Source organism: Myotis yumanensis, unplaced genomic scaffold (assembly GCF_028538775.1).
Source record: "Myotis yumanensis isolate MYYU_CA2020_CCGP unplaced genomic scaffold, mMyoYum1.0.hap1 SCAF_8, whole genome shotgun sequence".
NCBI classification, from domain to species: domain Eukaryota; kingdom Metazoa; phylum Chordata; class Mammalia; order Chiroptera; family Vespertilionidae; genus Myotis; species Myotis yumanensis.
Window position 1 is genome coordinate 50,094,650 of NW_027223759.1, and position 24,329 is coordinate 50,118,978.

Sequence of the window (24,329 nt, forward strand, 5' to 3'; positions counted from 1 at the left end):
TAGAATTCAGGAGAATAAGCCCAAAAGACATCAAACATTTGCTGTGACTATTTCCCATAAATCTTATCTTGGAGTGCACTCTTAAAAGCTCTCCCATGCTTCCATTAAGATGGCCTACAAGGCAGCTCTCTGCAAATGGCCCACGCTAATGAGCCCATGGATATTTTTAAAGCCTGATGTGGTCAATCAAAGGGGAGGCAGCTGCCATGACACTCCCTTCTCCGCAGCTCTGAAGCACTTCCTGCAGAAACCGGGGCCTGGCTGAGAGGTGCCACAAGGCCCAGTCTTACCTCCTCAGTCATAACATGTCAGCAGCTCTTCTTTCCTGCTCCTTCTACTCTCACAAGAAAAATACCACTCAGAAAAAGACTAAGTGTTCAGCTTTAGAAAAACATCTAAGAGAACAAAGTTCTGACATCAGCCATAGAATTTCAATACAAAGGTTTAGGGCTCCAATACAAAAGCTGTGTGCATGAAAGAGCTAGTGAGCAAATACAGCGTATTCACTGTGAACCCAAGTCATTTAATATTTATCAAGTTTCTCTCATTTAAAGTGGAATCTATGTGTCTTTTGTTTTGTTTTGTTTTTTTTTTAGCAGTAGACTTTACTATATTTTCCAAATTGGATGCAAACTGTGAGGGGATGTTTTCAGAATTCTGAAAAGTGATGCTAGAATGAGAATGGGTGATGTTGCTATTTTCAACAATAATTATGGGAAACAATATAATGGAAAAATACAGGTTCCAGTCAGACTAACATAAAGATCTAAAGCTGGCCCCATTACTTATTAGCTTTGTAATTCTGGGCAGCTTCTTAAAGTCAGCATCAGATGCTTCCTAGGCTGTGCTAAGTAAGATAACGCATAGAATGTAAGTGCAGTACCGAGCATTGAATGTTTAATGAAAGATCGATAAATGACAGTTATAACTGCTATGGCTATTATTCTCAACCCTTATTATTTTTTTGTAGAAATAATTCCGGGAAGAATAGAGAGTATACGCTGGAAATATTTATTTCCATAGCAACTGTGATTGAATCTCAGAATGTTCCCTGAATAAGTTTCCACTACCTACACCAGGAGCAACAAAGAGCTATTTGTTAAATTGAATATAGACTCAAAAAGAATGTCATTGGATTAGGTAGGCTTATTATTATTATCACTATTACTAGTGAATAGAAAGCCTTTGGGAAGGTACATCCTAGATCCACTATACCTTCTTGTCAGACACCTGGTAACTTTCTCACAGTTATGACTTGAAGATACTTGAATTTGCATCTCTAATCTTGATCTTTTCCAGACTTCTCTCCCACTCTACCAAAAACAGACCTACTCTCTGTACATGTATTTTGCAGAATAACTATTAATAAAATGTGTGTTGTCCCTCATTGAAAACATCATCATCATCATCATCATCATCATGGCTAACACTTTTTGGGCTTTTACTAAATATCCAGCACAATGTAAATCATTTTGCCTGTATTCACTCTTTGAAGCCAACATCACACTTATAATACAGGTACTATATTTTAATCAATATTTATAGATGAGGAAATGTATGTCAGAGATACTACTTGGCTCTGAGTTGACAATCTTTGATGAGAATTTGAGAAATTAGGCATTTGGAGTCCAGACATTACATTTTTAAATAATAGAGAGAACTAGATAGGCCACCTATATGTGGATTTTTAAATAATCATCCCAAAGGAATCATCCCAAAGGGATTACATTCATGGTGGGAATTTCAGTCATGGGGTTGAAAAGATATTTTAGGACAGAAAAGCCTCTTAAAACATACTGCCTCAAAGCCTGCTCATTCTGTTGACAAGTAGAGTTGACCTCACCAACATTAAAAAACAATTAGCACAGAAATACCACAAATGTAGACATTTAGTTTTATAAATAACATTTCATGATATCAAATGGTTACCTAGTATGCATTTTAAAAATGTTTCCAATCATTCCTTCTAATTTCTCATTCTTTTGTGACTTTATTTTGAAATTGTGTTAGAATATTCCTTTAGTAATGAAATATTCTAGAGTGCTCACGTTCACATTTTAGTTAAAGTCAGCTTTGAATATAACTTTGTAAAATCATCAAGTAAATAAATATTCTATTTATTTTCCCATATCTTACTGCCAATGAACCAACATACACAACTCCTTACTTTAACGATCATCACTTATTTTTACTTAGTCCCACATTATTAAACTGCATTTTTTACAGATCTAATGTACTATACTTTGAGCGCTTTATCTGCTTAATCAAGACATCCAAAAATAACATTAATTGAAATAATTCACATGATTTCCTTTTTTTGTTTTGTTTTGTTAAATCTACAAGCTAAAAGTATACTATTGGACTTCGGTACACCAATGGTAGTACACAAGCATAAATACTGAAAACACAAAGATGTCCTCAAGTATAAAACTGTAAATAACTCAAGCAAAATAGGACTACCAGAGGCATGTTATATTTGGAGGGAAGAAGGATTATTCGAATCTCATGCAAATTATAATACCACTTGGAGTGCGGGAAACGAGTTAAGTCGGCTCGCGTGAATTGCGCGTACTCGGCGGGAGCCGTCTTAACTCGGTTCATATAGATTTGCGGTGGAGTGCGGGAAACGTGTAAACTCGGGCCGATTGTAACTGCGTATTACCAAATATTTGTTTGTTTGCCGTTCACAAAGATACCTACCTGCATATGCGAACCGTTTCATACCCATTGGGGTAATAGGTATCATAAAAATCCCTGATTTTGCGCGGGAAACCTAAATAATTGCCCGCGCCATCTTATATTTTGGCGGGAAATTCACCCGACACCGTAGTGATACCTATTCCCACGTTTTCCAAATGAAGAAACAGTTCAAATGATGTGACCACCGTCAGAGCTACTTAGAACTAAAACTAGATTGAGGATCTCTGGCTCCTCGGCTGGGGCTTTTGCTGTTATTATAAACTTAAGGGATTTGCAGTAGAGCCCCATTCTCAGAAGTTTAGCTGATGCACTTGGGAAAGAAAAATCATAGCAAATCTAAATTTTTTCCCCCCTCCGATGGCTCCTAAACACAGGCAACTACTTCACCGATGACCCACTGGAGAAACAATATTCTATTCTAACACCACTGGGGGGAAACAGTATGTGGGACTTGCTGTATGTTGTATTTTATAAGCACAAGAAGCAATTTCCATTGCTGATTTTCCTAAATGTCATTGTGCAGCCTTGAGCCTAATGCCAGGAAGATATGTCTCCCTACATTTTAGGAATTAGGTAATAAATTTGTGTGAAAGGTTTTATACGTAGCAGAGCAGCTCCCTCCCTGCAATGTATTGAAAGTCAGCCCTCAACACAAGGGTTTGTAATATTTCTTCTTTTTTTATATATACAAATAAAATAAATTAAAAAAGGAAAGAGAAAAAAAAAGAAAAACGAAAGAAAGAAATTTGTGTGAAAGGAGTTGAGGAAAACATTTGACAATGTTGGTTGGCTCTCACTGTGGACAAGATGAAGGCTCTGAATGACTATATTAAATTTTGTTCTACTTAATGACTAAAATTGGCCTGAGAGTTTCTAATGTGCTACGGCCCTCTGCTGCCTTTCTCTATTAGGAATACAGTGGTATTCAAAACAGACACAGAAACATGAACAAATATACTATAAAATAGCTGTAAACTGTGGTATGTATTATGAAAGAAAAGAATGGGGTGGGCATGGTGGGGGGACACATAGACTTTTATCCCAAGTGCAAGGTATGTGAAACTTGTTAAAAATTATAAAACATTTCAAACCTCCCAGATAAAACATGCACTTACTACCCATACTTAATGGTTACTAATATTTTGCCATATTCACTTCTTATTGCTCCTTTAAAAATATATATAAAAGTGAGAAAGTACAGCTAAAGCATTCACCACCCATTCTTAACACCCTTATCTCTAGAGATACCAGTCCTCACATTTGAATAAGAATATGATGTGATCCATGAACTCCTGCATAGGGAAGAGCCTGTGACTCCCGAGAGAGGAAGCAGAGAGAACAGCTGGAGGCTCCTGTACTGTGCAGGGGAGATGAAAGTTACATGTGATTGGGTGATACAAAGCAAATGGAGAGAGGTAGACAGACTTGAGACATATTTATATAACACATGACTGTGGGAGAAAAAACAAACACATAAGAAGACCAAAAGAACTTTAAAAAAAGTCTAAGCAGGTTGAAATAGATAAATCTAGTAAGTTCCCTTTTATAAGGTCCTGATCATGAATTTAAACAAAACCAAATGACAACTACATGAACTATACTTACATAATGTTAGTGATCTGACTTGGTAATGCCTTTTTCCCTAGCTGATTCAAAGGATGGTGAAGGTGAAAGCAACCTGGATTGCCTCAAGTGCGTTATACAGCTACTGCATAAAGAGTGCACAGCATCCAATTAAACAGTGATGCTTCTGCCTGGGAAAGCTATATATACAAGCGAATGAAATCGTAAAGGAACATGTTTGGAATACATAATTACAGTGGGGCCCTATTTAAAACACAGTTCAGCATTACATGTATTGAAATATAATAATCAATAAATGAGGATTCTGATACATCACAATCATAAATTACAAAGTTAGCTTGTAAATTGGTATTTATTTCCACTAATGTTCATGCCATTATAAAGTCCTACACTAAATGTGTCTTTTTTTTTCACTTATATCATTTAGATGTACTAAACAAAGGACAATCCTCTACATAGCTAAGTGTTATATGTCAAGTATTTAATAGTAATTGAACAACACCAGTTTAAGTACTGAGAAGAACATGAGCTTAAGCTCTATAAATCTCCAAAAAGATAAGGTATGTATGCAAATAACAATGTAAAACAGAATACAGTAAGCATTGGAGAATGCTAAAGTATTATTAGGGTGTGAGTTTCTATAGGAACTGGATCATGTCTCATCTTATATAATAAAAACCTAATATGCTAAGTGTCCAGTTGACTGGTCAGCCATTCAACTAATCAAAGCGTAATATGCTAATGATATGCTAAGGCCACTCAACAACTCGCTATGACTTGCACTGACCACCAGGGGGCAGACACTCTGACCAGTAGGTTAGCTTGCTGCTGGGGTCCAGCCTATCTGGACTAGGCGAGAGGGGGCTGGAGCCCTCCCGCAGCCCCTCCCCGGACCTGATCATGCACCAGTGGGGTCCCTCCGCCTGGTCTGCACCCTCTCACAATCTGGGACCCCTCAGGGGATGTCGGAGAGCCGGTTTCATTTTCTCCAAAACTTCTTTAAGTTTTCAGGTATTTTGAATAAAAAAGAAATACGGACTGAAGAATTTGGGAGAAAAATGGTTAAGAGTCTGGCCTTGCATATATGCATAACCCATGGGCACAGACAATAATGCGGTGAAGGCCTGGAGAGAGCAGGATGGAGGGGAGTCAGTGAAGGAAAAATGGGGACATCTGTAATACTTCCAACAATAAAGATAAATAAATAAAATAATAATTCTGAGAGGGAAAGATAAACCAAGCTAATAAAGTTAAAACAAAACAACATACAAGAGTCTGGCCTTCAGATGAAATTTAAAAAAAAATACCTGAAATAATGGAGCAAATGGTGAAGGGTGGAAGAAGATGTAAAGACAAGAAGTGGGTGCTATGTTTGGGAAAACAAGAGGAGGAAGTAAAAAATAAAAGTGCATAAGGGGAGGAAGAAAGTGGAAGAAAAAGGGGTATGGCCTGAGTTTGGAATTTGACATTTTGGAGTTGTAGAACTCTACTAGTTTATGAAAATATTCTGGATAAGGGTGTGGACATTGGCAGCTGAGTGACGTGGCAGTCAAGGACATGAATGGAATAGGTAGAGGTGATCAAAGAAGTATGAGACTGATGGTCCAATGAGCCATGACATGGTTGCTGACATCATGATTTTGTGGGGAATACTAAGATGGAAGGAGATAGAAAACTATCACCAAATTATCTGAATGTTGGTGAAATACCAGGGGATTCTGAGAAAATGGCAAAGAGGGTGAGTAGAATGAGAGACTTGGTAAATATTTCATGGGGCAAGAAATACTTGATATGAACCTTGTAGTACATATAAAAGTTCACAATCAGAGAGATTGGGAGGCAGAGGAGAAGACTTTTAAGCCTGAAGGATGGTCTAAGTAACGTCAGGGGAGGCAGGAATGGTTAACTTTCTGATTCATCATTACTGGATCTCTCGCATGAAATGATCTGAAACAATTACATGGTTCCAGTCAATGGGCTTTATAGTATTTTCTAAAAGGACCACCAGCTCATATCTATCTCCCTTCACTCATAATTATCTGAACTCCCTAACTCCCTTATCCCCAGCAAAGCAAACTCAACACCTAATGATTCAACTGGTCCATGTCTGGTATTTATATATGTGACCTGGTATAGAAGATCTCCAACTGGTTCCATCTGATCTGACAAGGCCTGGCTAATTGGGTTCTTTTCAACATAAGGGGCTGCAGAAAGTCTAATTTCTTAATTTAATAGTAGCTTTTCAGAGGTGTCTTAAACTTGCTTATCTTTCCCTATTTGGACATGGCTCTAACTTAAGATGGTATTTGATCCTTGTTCTGAGAATTATACTTTCACAGAATAGAAAGGAGCTTTGGAGGGTCATGTGGTCCCACCTCCTCTCAATCAAAGACTTTCCCTAAAAATACTGTGCTCAGTTTCAGCCTGAACACTCCTCACATATTGAAAAATCACTAATTCAAGGGTAGATCGCTACATTTGTCTTTGCTGTAATAAATTCTTAAATTAATACCACAATGCTGGGTAGACATGATCTGTAACTGTTATCGCCAAGTTGTATTTACTATTTGTAGTTTATCATTTAGACCGGTCTGAAAGCACCTACACTGAGCCTGTAACAGATACACTATATTTGTTGAAACCAAATCTAAATCTTCAAGGCATCTTAACTGCTCAGTAGAGAAGAGATATATTTCAGTCATACTTCCAGTACAGTATAGTTTCACGTCACAATCTGTTTTCTATTGATTATTTATTTCCAAATCCATTATGAAATGTGTAACCAGAGGAAGACTCTGACTTGGGTGCACATGGTAGCATATTTATGCTCAGTGTATTTAGAGAGAAAAGAGAAGAAAGGAAGCAGGGAGAGAGGGAGTGAGGTAAAAATAGGTTATAATCTCAGCCCTTGGGTATATTATAAATACACCTGAATGTTAATTCCTACTTTTATAAAATGAGTACAATATTGTCCCCTAATTCACAACAATTTTGGATATCAAATGAGCTCAAGATAATAAAAGTGGTTATAAACTAGAAAATCTTATCCCTTTGTAAGACATCCATACTTGCTTTTAGGTGCAATTTAGAGTATCTCTCCTTTTACTTCTTGATATTGTCACTTCCTAAATACTATACATTTATTTGTAGAAGCACTCCATTTCAGGAAAAATAACGTGTTCCTCTGGAAGGATGTTTCATCACATAGCTTCTCATTATTCGTGTGAAGTGCCAAGAACCTCGAGAAGACAGGAGAAAAATCAGTCCTCTCTAGCTTCTCTGTAGCTCTCCTTTTGACAGTGCTCAAGTACAGGCTGGCTGGCTATAGTTCCACAGGGATTTGATGGAGCAAAGCGTTCCACAGCAATACAGAATCCAGCCGCTTCTGTCTCAAGGGAAGTATAAGATACGACCTTGGTTGATCGCTCTTAGGTATGCTGGTTGTCTGGCAAATCTCAGAAATCCAAGGAAAAAGGCATAAGCCTTTATTGGTTTGCATTTTGAAGCTTTCATTATCATAATGTGATGTGCTGCAAATTGAATATCTTTACAGAAAGCTTAGAACAGCATGGCATTTCCTACTAAGATAGCCTACTGACATGTTCCAAATAATCTTATCAATTCCTGTATCTGTGATGATAACAAAATGTCATTATGCAATATGTTAGTGCTTATAAAGCACTAAGTACATAGGATATTTTAAACCTGAAAGATGAGTTCATGATGAGTGAGATTTAAATAACCATATTTTTAATACTCTCAATGTGAAAGTAAATTTGATTTCTTCATGCTACACACATTTCATAGCCATCAAAAATCCTTCTTTCCTCTAAGATCATCATTTTATTTCTGAAAGTAGGGAAATATATTAAAGAAAGAGGATTCCTTAATAATAACACTTCCAAAAGTGTATGTGCATAGATTTATATATAGATAAGACCATTGCAGGTAAGTACACATTTTACCTAGATGGAAATATAAATGAAACATTTTCTAAAAATGTGTGCAAAAATCATTGTACTAGCAAATAATCTGAATAGATTTCTAGAAACAAAAACCTTTTAACTTCTCTTCTCACATTGGTTAGTTAACATGCTTAGATCTTTTTTAAAAATATATTTTTATTGATTTCAGAGAGGAAGGGAGAGGGAGAGAGAGATAGAAATATCAATGATGAGAGAGAATCATTGATCAGCCGCCTCCTGCACACCCAACACTGGGGATTGAGCCTGCAACCTTGGCATGTGCCCTGACTAGGAATCGAACCAACTCCCACTTCTTAGGTCCACGCTTAACCATTGAGCAACACTGGCCAGGCCATGCTTAGATCTTTCATACAGTAAATATTCTAGGTAGATTTTTTAAATATTTTCATTCTTAGCTTAGACTATTAAATAAAATCACACTCTTAATTAAATCAGTCATTTAATTATCTTTAAAAATCATGAAAAATCTCTGTTGGATTTTATTTAATACAAAGTTAAATAGCAAAGGTGGAGGTGGAGCTGGAAGAGGTTATAGGGGTCTAAGTAGTGATGGGAAAAAAGAAAAGAAAGAAAACAAAAACAAAGCTAAATCAGCAATTTAGTAAGCTCATCATTACTAACTACCACTGATAATAAATAATGAGCTCAAACATTTCAAAAACTTTTTGGACATCTTAAAGTATATCTATTTTCTTCAATGGAAAAGATAATTTCTGCTGGCCATAACACAAAAGTCTTTATTAGTTACATGGTTACATGCAGTAATGATAAAGTACTGCATGATTGAGCTGATCATGACATTTCAATCTGCTGTTTGCATACGTACACAATCTAAACTAATTTTAGTTTAAACTTAAAACTTATTTGCTGTGGGATGCACAGAATAGTAACAGAAATAAAAATTAATACATATGAAAATTAATCCATAATTCTAATACTTTAACAAATCAAATCTAGTTTTTAGGGCATCTTAGCATTCTTTGTTCTTATGCATACATAGACTTTTTCTGACAGTATAGGTAAGTTGGTTTTTTTTTTAAAATATATTTTATTGATTTTTTACAGAGAGGAAGGGAGAGAGAGAGAGAGTTAGAAACATCGATGAGAGAGAAACATCGATCAGCTGTCTCCTGCACATCTCCCACCAGGGATGTGCCCGCAACCCAGGTACATGCCCTTGACCGGAATCGAACCTGGGACTTTTCAGTCTGCAGGCCGACGCTCTATCCACTGAGCCAAACCGGTTTTGGCAAGTTTTGGTTTTTAAATAGTCATAAAGTTTTCATAAATATAATGAAAATAAATAAATTATATATATATGTTACCATAACTTAATGTATCACTTCCCCACTCTTAGATGCTACCTTTTTCATCCCCACCTTCAACCCATGATTTTTGGTACTACCATCAAGCACCAACATTTTCATTTATGAGTCTTTCCCCTTTATTTGTGATGTTTCTTCCTTCAGATAAATTAGTTTAAATATAGACTTACAGACATGAATATTTTGGCTTTTATATTTCCAAGTGCTTTCTAAATTTCACTACCACCAATAGCAACGATATATGTACCTATGATTTGCACTGCTACCTTCACCAGCACTTAAGTATTAGTATTTTTCATTGAATAAAGGAGCACTAATTTCATGGAGATGAAATTTCCATGATTATTGAGTTGTATTGATTTTACAGAGAGGAAGGGAGAGTGAGAGAGAGAAACACTGATCAGTTGCCTCCAGAACATACCCTGACCGGGAATCAAACTTACAACCTTTCAGTGTATGGGACAGCACTCCAACCAACTGAGCCACATGGCCAGGGCTCATAAGTATTGTTTTAATCTGTATTATTACCATTGTTATGAGATGCTTAAAATATTTTCTAATCATATTTTCCATTATATAGAGCAGTGATGGTGAACCTATGACACGCGTGTCAGAGGTGACACGTGAACTCATTTTTTTGGTTGATTTTTCTTTGTTAAATGGCATTTAAATATATAAAATAAATATCAAAATTATAAATCTTTTTTTTTCTATGGTTGCAAATATCAAAAAATTTCTATATGTGACACAGCACCAGAGTTAAGTTAGGGTTTTTCAGAATGCTGGCACGCCGAGCTCAAAAGGTTTGCCATCACTGATATAGATTATCTTTAGAGTGTGTGTCTTAATATTTATTGAAAAAATGCATTTTTTAAAACTCAATCTAGAAAGTAACCTATATTGTATTAACTGCAAATATTTTTTTCCGAAATGGATTGTTTTAAGCTTTTTTTGTAGTCGATAAGTTTAATATTTTTATATTATTAAATGTGTTAAGTATATTGCAATGTGAGATTTTTCTGTTACTTCAAGGCTCATATAATGATTTACTAAATGTCTTGAAAATATGCACCTTCCCCCATGATTTTTTTTTTTTTAAAGAAAATTTATCTAATTAATCCATCTGGAATGTAGTTTGGTATATGTTGTGAGATGTGTATCTAAGTTACTTTATTTTAAAACTCTATTAAATTTATTAAATACTCCTTTCCCTTCCCATTGTTTTATAATGCTCTATTTTTATATATTAAATTTTTATATAACATGTTGATATTTTCCATAATTTCTTAGATCTAGCCAGTATCAAAAAAGTTAAATTATATAATTTTCTCCTATGATTTGATGTCTGGAATGGCTTTTCAACATTTATGGATTCTTTAAAAAATATCCTTTTATTCTTATTAGCTTATTTTTCCAAATAGATTTTATCATTCTATCACCTTCTAAGAAAATCCAGTTGAGAATTTTATTGAGATCATACTCTTATAAGTTAATGTGAAAAGCTTTACTTATCATAATAACCAGAAAGGTAACCTCTCTTCACTAATTCAAGCATTCTTTTATAACTCACTAGAGGTCTGATGCATGAAGATTCATGGAAGAATGGGCCTTCCTTCCCCTGGCTGCCAGCACCGCCTTCGCGCCTGCTGGAGCTGCCTTTCCGCCTTCCCACGCTACACAGAGGCCTGGAGCGGTGCTGAAGGCCTGCGCTATGACGTCAGCATCCCACCCGCTCCCAGCCACTGGCACCTGCGTATGCAATTTAACCCGCCATCTTTTTTTGGGGGGTTAATTTGCATACTCACTCCTGATTGGCTGGTGGGTGTCACGAAGGTGGGGTCAATTTGCATCTTTCTCTTTTTTAGTGTAGATAATATTTTAAAGATATGTTCAATATTATATAATTAAGGGGCAGAATGGGATAATGAAAAATTTGAAGACTATGGAGTGGGACAAATATATGTATCTCTAGGTTCAAATCCTGTGTGATTTGGGGCAAGATGTTTAGCTTCTCTGAGCCTCAGATGTATCCTATGTACATTGAAGGGAGTGGTACTACTAGGATGGCTATCTAAAGCCATTGGAGCATAGCATATATACGATAAATGTTAGCTATGATTTTTTATTATAGCATTGTGTTTAGAATTTGACATTTTACAAAGTTCTTTCATGTGTTTCTATCTCATCTGCTCTGTTGATCTTGACAAAACCGTGTTAGTTGATAATGTCATTGTTATTATCACTATTGATATTAAGACAAAATTGGTAAAATTCTTTTGAATCAGAAACATAAGATCATATCCTCATAACATATGTAAATGCATTTAAATCACCTACATCACACAATAACCTTGTCCCTAAATATTTTGTGATTTTTCCCATTATAATAGTTGCAATTGCTCTTTCACTATAATTTCTTTATTTATTATTATTTTTTTCTTTCACTATAATTTCTATTAGTTTTATTTATTTAAAGGAACAATGTTGATTTTGGTATATTTGTTTCATGTTCAACAGTTTTACTGAGTCCCTTATCACCTCTTAAAAATATGGTTAATTCTTTTGGTTTTCTGGGTTGTCATATTTCCAAAATAAATTCTATATTATAGAATCATATTAACATACTCAGCCACTTAATTGAAAAATGAAAAAAAAACCACCTAAGACTAGTTATCTATCATGATATGATATATTACAATCTGCCTGTTAGAAACAAAAATTCTATTTATGAGATTATTTATCTGTTACTAGTAAGTTTCCTTTAGCTTGTAGGTTGTATTACTTTATGAATTTTCCTCATCATTCTTTCAAACCTCATAATACCTTGACTGATAGGAAGACATGATGTCACAGTGTGGAAAAAAAGGAATCAAAGAGAAACCAAACATTTTTTTTCTTCTTTGTGGTTTTTAAATATTATTCTTGGGGATGAGAGAATAAAGGGATGAGTAAGAACGAGGACTAAACTGCATGTACTTGCACACTTGGGAGATTTTTGCTGTTTTTTTGTTCTCTTAATGCATAGCTGGCTGAGCTCCTTTTCATCCTAACCTAGACCTTCAATTCCCCAGAATATTGTCAGGTATAGGAGGATAAATTATTTTGTGCCTTTACTTGTCTTTTCCCATCTACTCCCAGAGTAGAGTGCTTCCTTCAAAAAGTAATAATAAAATGTCTTTTTTTTCCATTGAATCAGTTGGTCAACAAAACCAAATAATCCACTGCCAACAGCAACCTAAAGGAATCCACTGTTGCCGCCGACATATTTCATTTTTACTTAAGCATGATTTGTTTTTAGATCAATTATAAAAAAAATGGTAATGAAGGCTAAAAAAAAATGACCAAGTTGATACAATTATTTTCACTGCAGACCCAGACAATTGGCTTCAGGTAGGGATTCTGTACTCACGGGGGAAATGATTAGAGGTGGATGGATTGACACTGTCCCCACTGTCAGCACTTTCACTGCTGGAAACTTCATCATCAGATTCCCGCACGGAGGAGCAGGGCGAGGAGCCGTCAACTTCTTCAAACTTCCTCTTTAAAATTCCACTCATAGCTGCAGCTCTGTCACATGTACCTGGAACAGGAATGGGAGCAACGAAGCGTTGAAATATGTGACCGCTGGATGGGCAGCCAAGGTCCCTAGAGTCATGTCTAAGTGGCTTTTTATACATGAGCTTTACCTTGGAAAGATCACCAAGCAGGTTTTTAAAAAAAATATCTTCAAATTAACAAAAATGACTTTACATTAAATATCAGCATTTGATCATTTGCTTACCGAAATGTACCATTTTTTTGGACATAGTTCCTCTTATTGGAATACCTCTATTCCCTTTTGTTGGCAAATTAAGAAAATCCACTGGAGTCCATGAAATTCTGTTAATGAAAATAAATGCCAGTGTCCCCCAAAGTCTTAAATGATTACTGCTTGTAAAAAATTCATCTGGAAGAAACACAGAGAAGTATGCACAAATGCCATGCTCAAGTTTTGAAATGAAAGAACCTAATTAGCTGAGTACAGTGAAGCATATGAAACCTGCGCTAAATTTTAGGTAGTTTCCATTTCAATATTGCAATAAGGTGCAATGTGTCCCCATGATACCTGCTTGCTGAAGCTGTTGCCACTGTTTCAGGAACTATCTAAGGCTGTTTACCTGGGAGATAGCACTAATTGGTGAGGGGTGGGGTGAGGGCATGGTTTTTCCTAAGTCCTTTCTCTAAGATGAATGGGCTTTCCCTTCCTCCTGGGGCTTTCTGCACCTTCCCCATTTACCTTGACGTATGTACAGTCAGCTAAAGGACAGAAACTTTCCTTGCAGTGAAAGGATATTTTGGAGAAAACCTATGTATAAATTAGCTTAGATGTATGTACTTGGCTTTACATTGCCAAATTATCTGAAAGTGTTATTAAGTCGATCCCATGCATTCTATCTTCCATCCCATTTGTCAGCTCATCTGAATTCTCATTTGAGTTATTGAAGCCATTCTCTCCTTCTCCTGCCAGAGCGTAGCCATCAGCCCTTTGATCAGGAGGAAGCAAGACCCTTAAAGCTATTCTGAAGCCCACTTAGTTACATTATCCAGCTATTGCTCTCAGAAATCTCTGAACTTACCCCTCCTCTGCACAGATCACAGAGCAAGCAGCTCACCTAGATCCCTTTAGCTGGGCCAGCTCTTCAACACCTAATTCAGTAGTTTTCTTTCACAGAGGGCTACTTGGATTAGCAGCCTCAGCATCACCCAGGAGGGAGACTGTGAGAATGCAAATTCTCAGGCCCCTCTCCAGCTCATCTGAATCAGAAACTCCCAGGGGGGCGGGGCCTAGCACTCTGTGCTTCAGGAAGGCTTCCAGGTGATCTTGATGAGCACTCAAACTGGAGGACCACTTGTCTCATTCTAGTCTGCTCTCCAGCAGCTTCTCCCTGGACTTGTCCTTTCTTGGGTATGTCCACACACCAGCCCTAGAGAGTCACATAACCCAGCACTCAATTCCTAGTCAAAAGGCTATCCGTGATGTGATTTCTAGTGAAATTATTAGACATGTATGAGATGTCTCCTAAGTCTATCACTGATTTCAATGTACTCCACTCACCTACACATGTGTTGAGGAACTGGTATGAATATGTTTGACTTCTTGGGTGGAGTAGGGGAGATAAAAGGGAGTAGAATATGTTACTTGCCCATCCACTATGGGCAATTGTGAACACTCCCAAATTCACGTTTTACAGCCTGTTCTAGTAATCCATGTCTTTTTGCACTTACATTAACAATGGAGAAAACTGATCGCAATAAGACGATATTGCATTGTCCACACTTTTGAGAATAAAATCTTTATTCTTACTCTTATTTTACCACTATTCAGATTAGTATATTATTTTCTCCAGCTAAAAGAGTGTGAAATGAATAAAGTGTTCATGCAAATCTGAGCATGGAAAAGAGAAAGATATTTTAAGTAAGTTCTTAAAATAAAAGTAGGACGGGATATAAATTTTAAAATGGTTCACTTCAAACAAGATGCAAAGAAATTCATGAGGGAGAAACTCCAAGACACAAAGTAATACAAGATGAAAACCTATTTTTTAAGTATATTTTTATAATAAAATATTGCAATGGGAAAAGTTAAAAACCACATCATTAAGCTTCCCCAACTTCCTTAGGAAAGGCAGGGTCCTCAAGACACTAAATTGGGCCACAGGGAACCATGTTCCAATATGGTGAGATGAGTACCTTTGTCACTTCCTCAAGAATGAGAGGGGGAATCTTGGGAGGGGTGACAAGAGAATTAAAAGTCATTTCCCCCTTTGTTATTACATTTGGAACCTGCAAGACTTTAAACCATGGAGTTGAAGGTTGGATATAACTTCTATATACATTTTCAGGAGTGAAAAAGCCTAAGCCAGACCCATGTCAAAGAGAAAAAAAAAAGGCACTGCCTGCTTAGAGTAGAATTAGTGCCTATGCTTAAAATAAAAATGTTAAGTAGTTACAGGAGGGCATAACCTTATACCCATGAAATTGGCTAAGTGCTAAATTACTTGTGCAACAACCAAGCATAATATCTATTTGGTTTCACTGCCTTTTAAAAAAATGTGAGTGTAACAAGATGTCATCACAAATTGTGAGGGTCAAATGACCTACTGCTTACCAGTATCTTAACCTTGGTTTAGACCTAATAGTGGAGTGGTTTCCTGCTACATCATCTATATTATCTCACTAGGGAAGAAAAGAACACAAGAATTTAGGCAGAAGATAAAGCTGGGTAGGTATTCATTTATTTTAAATGTGAGCAGCTGAAAATCTAAACCCCGATAACGGCCATTTTTTACACAGCTACTGTTTTCCAATTCATAAAACTCATGCTAGTCAAGGGCATCACCATTTCTCACTCAGACTAGGACAAAAGCCTCCTAATTATTTTTTCCCCCATCCACTACTGTTTGCTTTCAATGTGTTTTCCAGGTTGCTGGCAGAAAGATAAATTTAACATGCAAATGTGATCATGTCAGTCTGTAGTTTAAAACTCTTAAGTGGCTTTGGATTGCCTTAGGATAAAGTCCGAAATCCTCAAATGGCTTATAAAATCCGTAACAGTCTATTTTGGCTAATCTCTTCATCTTCATTTTGAGCCGCTGACCCTGTTGTCAATATTTTAGCTCGAATGATCTCTCAGTTTCTCCACCCTGCCATTTCTCTCTGGCAGCTAGGCCTTTTTCTTGGTTCATTTTAAAAATATTTTCCCATGGCACTCACCACTTTCTAAATACATGTTATTTATTTATGTGTTTCTGCATAAAAAAACAACAACAATGTTTATTGTATATTATTTTTGTCTTTAGCTAAAATATTTAAAGATCTTTTTTTTTCTTTACTAGTGTTCCAGGGGTCACAGCCAATGCCTTCTATATAATAGGAGGTTAATAAATATGTGTTTGATGAATGAATGAAACCTTTCCATTTCCACACTTCAATTTCTCTATCAGTGTCTCATTTCTTCGCTGGACTGAAAGCTCCATGAAGCAGAAATCATGTTCATCTCATTCACCACTCTCTCCTGACTAACAATATATCTGGGTATATTTGATTGAATGAGAATCAAAATGAGAGATAACATTGACCTCAAAACGTCATATATATATATATTTTTTGCTTGCAAGCAACCTAAAAGCCAATTCTAGCTAACTTAAGCACAAAGACATCTGTTGAAAAGATACTAAACTAGTTCATGCAATCTGAGACAGAGTTAAAACCTAAATGCATTCCCTCTGAGGAAATGTAGGAATAAGGACAGCTTCTAGGATTCTGACTAGAAATTCCTTGATCTTTTCCCTAAAATGCTACTGTTACCAAGTTTAAGCCCAACAACTGTTCTCTATGTCTTGCCTTTCAAGTTTAATGTTTCAAGGGGTGAAGAACGTTTTAGCCCACCTTGGGTCAGGTGCCAGGCTTTGATCGTTCAACTACATGACCAGTAGGCAGGGAGCCACCCAATTAGGTAATACTCCAGAGACTCACTCAGAGGCTTCAATAAGTTCAATTGCATTTCAAAGTCACTAGTCTCTCCTTGGCTAACACAGATTTATCTTATTTTTTCATTTATTAATATGGTCCATGATTTCACCACTTGGACAGCTTCCTCTTTTCCTGTGACCACATGCCCTTTCTATTGTCAAATTGTATTAATAACTACTTTATTTTAAAACTCTGTGATCTTGGGTATCTGTTGTTGTTGATTAACATATAGACATATTTCATATTTGTATTAGATGTAACTATTGCTCAGGAGCCTCTCAGCACATTTAATGAAAAAGTAGTAAAGAAGTATAAATGCTTCCAAATCAAGAAGTTAGATAAAAATGGACATTTCAATGCCTTTCGAAGAAGAATGGAAGCTAAACTTTGGGTAGCACTCTTTTGATATCCCAAATATTTCATAGCTTCCATAGGTAACACATTGAGCTCTTACTATCCCATTTATAGTCATCTAATGTTTAATCCTTTTTTCTTCTGACATTTGCCCCTATTTCCTGATGCTTTGCTATGTATTTTAAGAAAATGACCACAGGAAAAATGCCTTAAGAATATCATGGATCCCTCAATTCTGAGGAGCAAGTCATCTGATTTGCAGAAAAACCACTTTAGGGTTTGCCAGACTTAGCAAATAAAAATATGACACCCAGACAAATTTGAGTTTGAGGTTAAAAAATACCATTTGGGATATATTTATACTTATTATTTGTTGCTTATCTGAAATTTAGATTTAATTGGGCATCCTGCATTTCTTTTGACAACCCTAACTGGTGCTCTTGATTCTTGGTGAGAAAATAGAATGACTATGAAATCAACAAATACAGTTACATAAGAAATGCCACCTACCAAGTGACTACCATACAAGAATATTTCTGTCCCTAACCAATCAGGTTAAACACAGTAAATAAAACATTTACAATCATTAGGGTAAATCATAAATTTATCAAATAATTTACAAAAGATGTGACAGGTGGGTGGTGGTTAATAGGTAATGGTCAGGCTTGGCCTATCACTGATGCAGAAAATATATATTTAAAAGGAGGTAATTTTGTCATGGCGAGAATTTCCTTGTATAGTAATGGGGATGTCTTTTTAGGAAGATGCCATCTCTTACCGGGCTTGATGAAAAAACAGGTAGTGAGCTGTGAGTTCCCAGTTAATTTTACCTGGTAGGTCCTTTTTCCATGGAGGCTGCCCAACCAGGAGCTTTCCCTGCTCCTCTCTCAGGAACAAAGGGAGGCAGGTAGAGCCCTGGGTTCACCTTCATTCTCTTGTATTGCTTCCTTGCTAATTTTGTAGTTAATCAACACGAGAGTGACCTTTAGCTGCAAGGTCATTAACAAAGACCCTTCTGCCTGGTGAGATGGCATGTTAAACAACCTGGCATAGGGGGTATTTCTTCATGACTTGTCAAAGAACAAAGTATTTATTTTGTGTTCTCACCAAATTCTTCCAGCAAACACAAAACACTAACAAACTATGATAAATTTCTATTCTAACTACTTTGATAAGGTAAGGCTGACTGCTTCAATCACCAAGGGGCTGGGATGTCACCAAATGCAAATGATGAGATGAAAGGCATTGCCAACAGGTTGATGAAAATACTGGTGTGTGGCTCATCTGTGGTAGCAGGTGGGAAGAGCTTAGCTGGCAAAAGCAAGATTATTTACAATGTCACACTTCATCAACCAGATTATCTACTGGGCCAGGTAGAGGATGAAGAGGACAGTTGCTCAATCAATGGTGTATAGGTTTTATTCTAATATTTAAGAAAGGAGAGCTCAGCTAAAAAAAAAAGTGCTATTTTTATTCTTTGGTATGATATCTTTAGTTATCCAGATGTATCCCTAAGTATCAGGATACAATTTTACCTAAGTTAGTTTGTATTAAATCCTTTCATCCTTAATTTTTCTAAACCATGATTTTAAGTAATTGGTGATGTTCTCCCCTAATACTGACACTATTACTGACCTTACACTATTATCAAACACTGACTATAAGATGTAGCCCCTGCTAAAATAAGATAACCATTATTTTAAGAAGTTGGCATTAGATTTTAATGCCTCGAACACTTATGAGTTCACACATTCTCAGAATGCTTATGCATTTTTCTAAACAACAAAAAGATATATTTTTCCACAATACTAGGGCCATTTTTACTAGAACCCATTGGGCAAGAAATTAACATAATTGCCACCAAGAGGATAAAGATTTGGCAATGATTTCACAAAGTAAAATCCCGCAAGGTGTTTCAATGGGGAACCACCAATGTGAAAAATGCTGCTGGTCGCTTGCCAATGTGAGAAGCAAAGCACAAGTTGGCCAAATACACTTCTCTTGTCCAGGTGTCCGCTTAAGCCAAGAACCCTAGGAGCACTCGTACCTAATGAGCATTTTTATTTGAGAAATAATTGTAGGGTTCCCCAATTATGTATGTGTTCCTTGTGCTGGAGTTGCCTGTGACCTTGAGTTAAAGTTCTGAATTTTTGTGCTTAGAATTTCATTATTTTGCACCTTGATGATTTGTAGTTGGAGAATTTAATGAAAGAAATGAATGTTTTGCCCTAACTGGTTTGGCTCAGTGAATAGAGAGTCAGCCTGCGGTCTGAAGGGTCCCTGGTTCAATTCTGGTCCAGGGCACATGCCCAGGTTGTGGGTTCGATCCCCAGTGTGGATCATGCAGGAGGCAGCCAGTCAATGATTCTCTCTCATCATTGATGTTTCTCTCTCTCCCCACCTCTCTCTCCCTCTCTGAAATCAATAAAAATATATTTCAAAAACTGAATGTTTTCTCCAGAAAAAAAAGTGCAGAAAAGCACAAATGCATGCCATCTATCCATATCCTCTCAGTTTATAACCTCTGCTCTGGTGACTTGTACCACTGCCCCAGCTTGGGTGGCTATCCAGAACTTGGAGAAATGATTCATTGTGACTCGTTAGTTCAAAGCACGACAGAAGTTTGGACATCTGTTGCCTCCTGTTCCCTTTACTACCAGGTTTACCCACTTCCTAGGGAAGGCTTCTTTCTGGCTCCCTCAGTTTCTTCTGCCATGTGTGCCAAAGGGTCTTACTGCATCTTATGGGGACATCCCAACCATGTTTAAGGGTTTCTTTCTTCAGTGCTCACTTGGCTGCCCTAAATGCCTCTGTGGCTTGGTGAAGGCTTGACTAGAATGGTTCTAGGTTGAGTACGTTTTCCTCAAAACAGTGTCTGTCTTTCCTAAAACATAGTTTAGGTTCCTCGTTCCATTTATAATAATATAGTCAGCCTTTAGTGAGTACCCATCAGGGCCAGATACTTTGTACCTATTCTCTGTCATCTTTTCCCAAATCCTATAAGGTAGTTTTTACAAAGAAATGGAAGTTTCAGAAATCTAGATAATTTGCCCAAGAGGCCTGACTGACCAAACTTTCTCCAAAAAATATTCTCTGTCCAGCACCACACTGGGTTAAGTGACCCCTCTCCAGTCATAATACCTGCTTGATGCGTTTAGCAGTACTTCTTACACTGTATCACAACTGCTAAGTTCAGTGACATTTTTTCACCCTTTACTGTGAGATTCTTCATGGACTGACTATGTACTCCAGTGCTTGCTCAGTGAATGAATGGTCATCAATCTGGAGTCTAATTTTGGATCAGATCCTAACAAATAGCCTAATTTTAAGTAAGAGGAATACCTCTCTTATTTATCTACTTATCAAAATATGAGAATAGGTTCTGATGTAATGCAGTCCTAAGTACCTGGAGTAATGATAAAAGCAGTGGCCTCCTGGTGCCTCTAATGCCCAACCTTCTTCTCTGACTGTGTACAAATTGCAAAGGCTAAACTAATTTATGCCCTGCTGATATAGGGATGGATGGCTACTCTACTTACTAATGGTAAATGGGTTCTTTATGACTCTTTCTGGCTGGGGGTACCCCAAGAAATTTTCTGTTACGTCCCTGGGGATTAATATCCATTAAAAACAGACAGAACTGGTTTTTTAAAAACGCTACTTAACTCTAAACATTGATCACTAGTTGGTATTTGGCAACATAGTGTAATAAAATACATATGGACTGGAGTCCAAAGTCCTTCCCTAAAGTAACTTTCAGGAAGCTCTTTTAATTAGCAAGAGTGGAGAAAGTCAACCGAGAACATAATAAGGCTTTTAAAACTGTTGAAAATTGATCAAGTGCCTGTTGTAAGCCTATTTTCCCCACTCTAACAACAAAAGTACCAATAAAAAATTTATTTTATATGCTTGCTATTAAGACTAAAGAACAGTACTTAGCCTGATTCCTTGGATGACTGGCAAGACTTACCACATTAAGAGAATAAAAGACCACACAGACGTGAAGAATTTAGAATTATTACTGCAGCATTGGAAGATTACACATTTTTTTCCTCCTTAGCTCTTAAGAAGTTTCACTTCAGTCTTTTATGAAGTTTCTGACTGAATAATAAAGTAGACTAGCAAGTGTTATTTAAGAGATATGATATCCTTTTCCTTTGGAAGAATCACCAGAATGGTCTGAAGGGAAAGGAACGTTTGCAAACATTTGTCTTATAAAGTATTCTAAAATGGACATCAGAATAAAATACGGCCAAGCTTTAGGGCCATTCCCGTTTAAGCACTGGGATCCTGCCAAAAATACTGTGCAGAAAATAAAGATTTTAGAATTAGAATAAGTAGAAAACAGTACTTTGGATATTCTTTAAATTAAATCACCACCTTAAGCAAGGTATAGATTTTTTACTACCTAAGGCAGAGGACAATACATAGTTGCCTGACATTGCATTAAGCAGCAATTAGTAAAATAATAAAGAGTAAGATTAGATATCTAGATTTTCAAGTTTCAATGTCGGTTCTGCTTGCAAAGATTAAAATGGGTTTACATAGAAATAAGTCACACCAAACTCATATAATCTTTTAAAGGTCAGAAACCCACTATTTAGAGAAGTTTCTCCATTCAAATTGGGTTTCACAAAAGCAAAGAGTCATGACATTCCTCCCCACTAATTTATCCAACTTGTTACCAATGTAAATTAATAAAAAAAACAACAACAACTAAGTATGCTACTATTAAAACAATTTTAACTTAAAAATATATTTTAAAATTCATTTTGAAAATCCTTGTGACCAAATTAATTAATGCAATATTTCTAAACATCATTCTGATACAGAGAAATTTAAAAATAGCAATATATCTGTGAGATAGAGATTGTTTCATGATTCAGACAAATTAGCACTAAGTCATTAGGTAAAATTATACTCATTATGCTCTTAACAGCATTGGCTCAGCAAACATTTTTTTTTGGGCCAGGCTCTCTCTATAATCAAAAAGTCCATAGTCTATGGATGAGACAGGAACTCTAGATAGAGCAGAGATGAATGACTAATGCCTTAATTATACAAAGTCAACATGGAAATAGAAAAATAGTAGAACAAAAGCACAAGGATGAAAAATTTCAAAGCAAGAAAAGATATAAAATAAGAGCTCAGTAAAGTACACTTTACCACATATGTGAGGAGTCTGTGGACATTGTTCTTCCATTTGGAAAAATTAAAGGCATATAGGGAGCTACATATAGTTTGAACCTTGGTGACTACATGGTGACTGCCTTCTCTATGTGTCCCATGCTATGCAGTACTACTTAAGTAGGACCCCCAATAAACTCCTCCTGTGTTTCTATTTTTGGAAAACATGTCCCTTTCTCATCCATTCAAATCTAAGCTGTTTCATCAAGATTCTCTAACCCTAGGCTTTTGCTGAACTTGCCTTATCAACACCAGGGGACCAATTCCTATGGTTTAAAAAAATAATAGCTATTGTTTATAATGCTGTTATGTGCCAGGCATGCATTATGCCATTTCATTTTCATAAAAATAATCTTTGATATAAACACAATTATTTTGCATATGAAAACATTGAGGCTTACAGACTTAAGTACCATGTCCAAGGCCACATGGATTGTTCAGAGGCAAACCATATCTTGGAAGTGACAACAGGTTTACAACTTGAACTTGAACCTAAGTTCCTAATTGCTATCCTATTAAGCCTCTTCATACTTCATTATATAGCGTTAACTCACATACCCAATACATAATAAAAGCACTTACCTATTAAGAAAACACTATACGATATTTTCCTGGATTTTTAGTTGTTCATGAGTTGCCCTAAATTTATACGGTTTTAATGTATCTAACAGTATAACCCAGCTTTGTAAAATGCTATTGGACAAAAGAAGTCCAGAATAAGCAGCTTTTCCCCAATACTTTGGACTAGTTCTCATTCTTACAGAGTAACCTTTGACACTAAGTTCATGGAACCAACATTCCTTCAGATCTTCAAAGTTCTTCAGAATGGATGAGTACACCTACTAGTTAGTGGGTATAATATTAGATGCCTTGTTTATCTTCACACAATTGAATTTGTAAATTTTCAAAGCAATAGGGATTGATAACTCAGTGTGATTTGGGGGGGTGGGGGAATTTAAAGTGTGTGCACCTGTGTGCATATACACACATGACTACATGCATTTCTAAATGAATAAGCTTACATGGAGCTGAAGGTTTGTCTAAGTAATAACTCTTCTTAGTTAGCATGGTGGTTAGAGCTGATGAATCTCAAAGCCCCAGGATCTGACAATGAAATAGACCACAACTCCCAAAATTGGTAAGAATAGGTATATGACACCAATGATACATCAATTACTACAAATAAAAATTTGGTCTATATGGGTTGTGTTTTTTTTTTTTTTGTATACCTGTTAGCAATTCCTCATTTCCCTATTATACAGAATAATGTCAAATTCCTGTTGATGGTTTAATATGACAGATTCTTACTGTAGCAACCAGAACAACTTCTAATTTATGTAGAGCTCAGACATGATTTTTCAAAATCCTGAACATAAGAACTCAGATGCATTTTGTTTATCTTCCATGTTCCTATGCTCAATATACTAATTATGTGTCTGCATCAGGAGTTCAGTGCATAGAAGAAGAATGGAGGGATGTTTATTTCTTTCCCTTTCCCCATTATGCAATTTAGAATTAATGTAAAATGTAGTGCATAAAGTTAGTATTTGAGTTGCTCTCAGATAAGGAGAAATTATTAACTGTATTAAAATAAATATTAACATGAGAAAACAGTAAAATTATAAAAAGTATATACCTGGTACATATATAAAATATAAAAAATTATATACAAAAAGCATAT

At 36.2% G+C, this 24,329-nt stretch overlaps 1 protein-coding gene across 5 annotated transcripts in view; it reads right to left on the reverse strand.

Annotated features, from left to right (window-relative positions):
* CSRNP3 (cysteine and serine rich nuclear protein 3) overlaps positions 1–24,329 on the reverse strand; it is a 186,196-nt gene that overhangs the window by 56,921 nt on the left and 104,946 nt on the right. For all 5 annotated transcript variants that reach the window (XM_070422834.1, XM_070422833.1, XM_070422835.1 and 2 more), the window contains one exon: positions 13,005–13,175. In XM_070422834.1, coding sequence (XP_070278935.1) covers positions 13,005–13,175 — 171 coding nt within the window. The remainder of the gene's footprint in view (positions 1–13,004; positions 13,176–24,329) is intronic.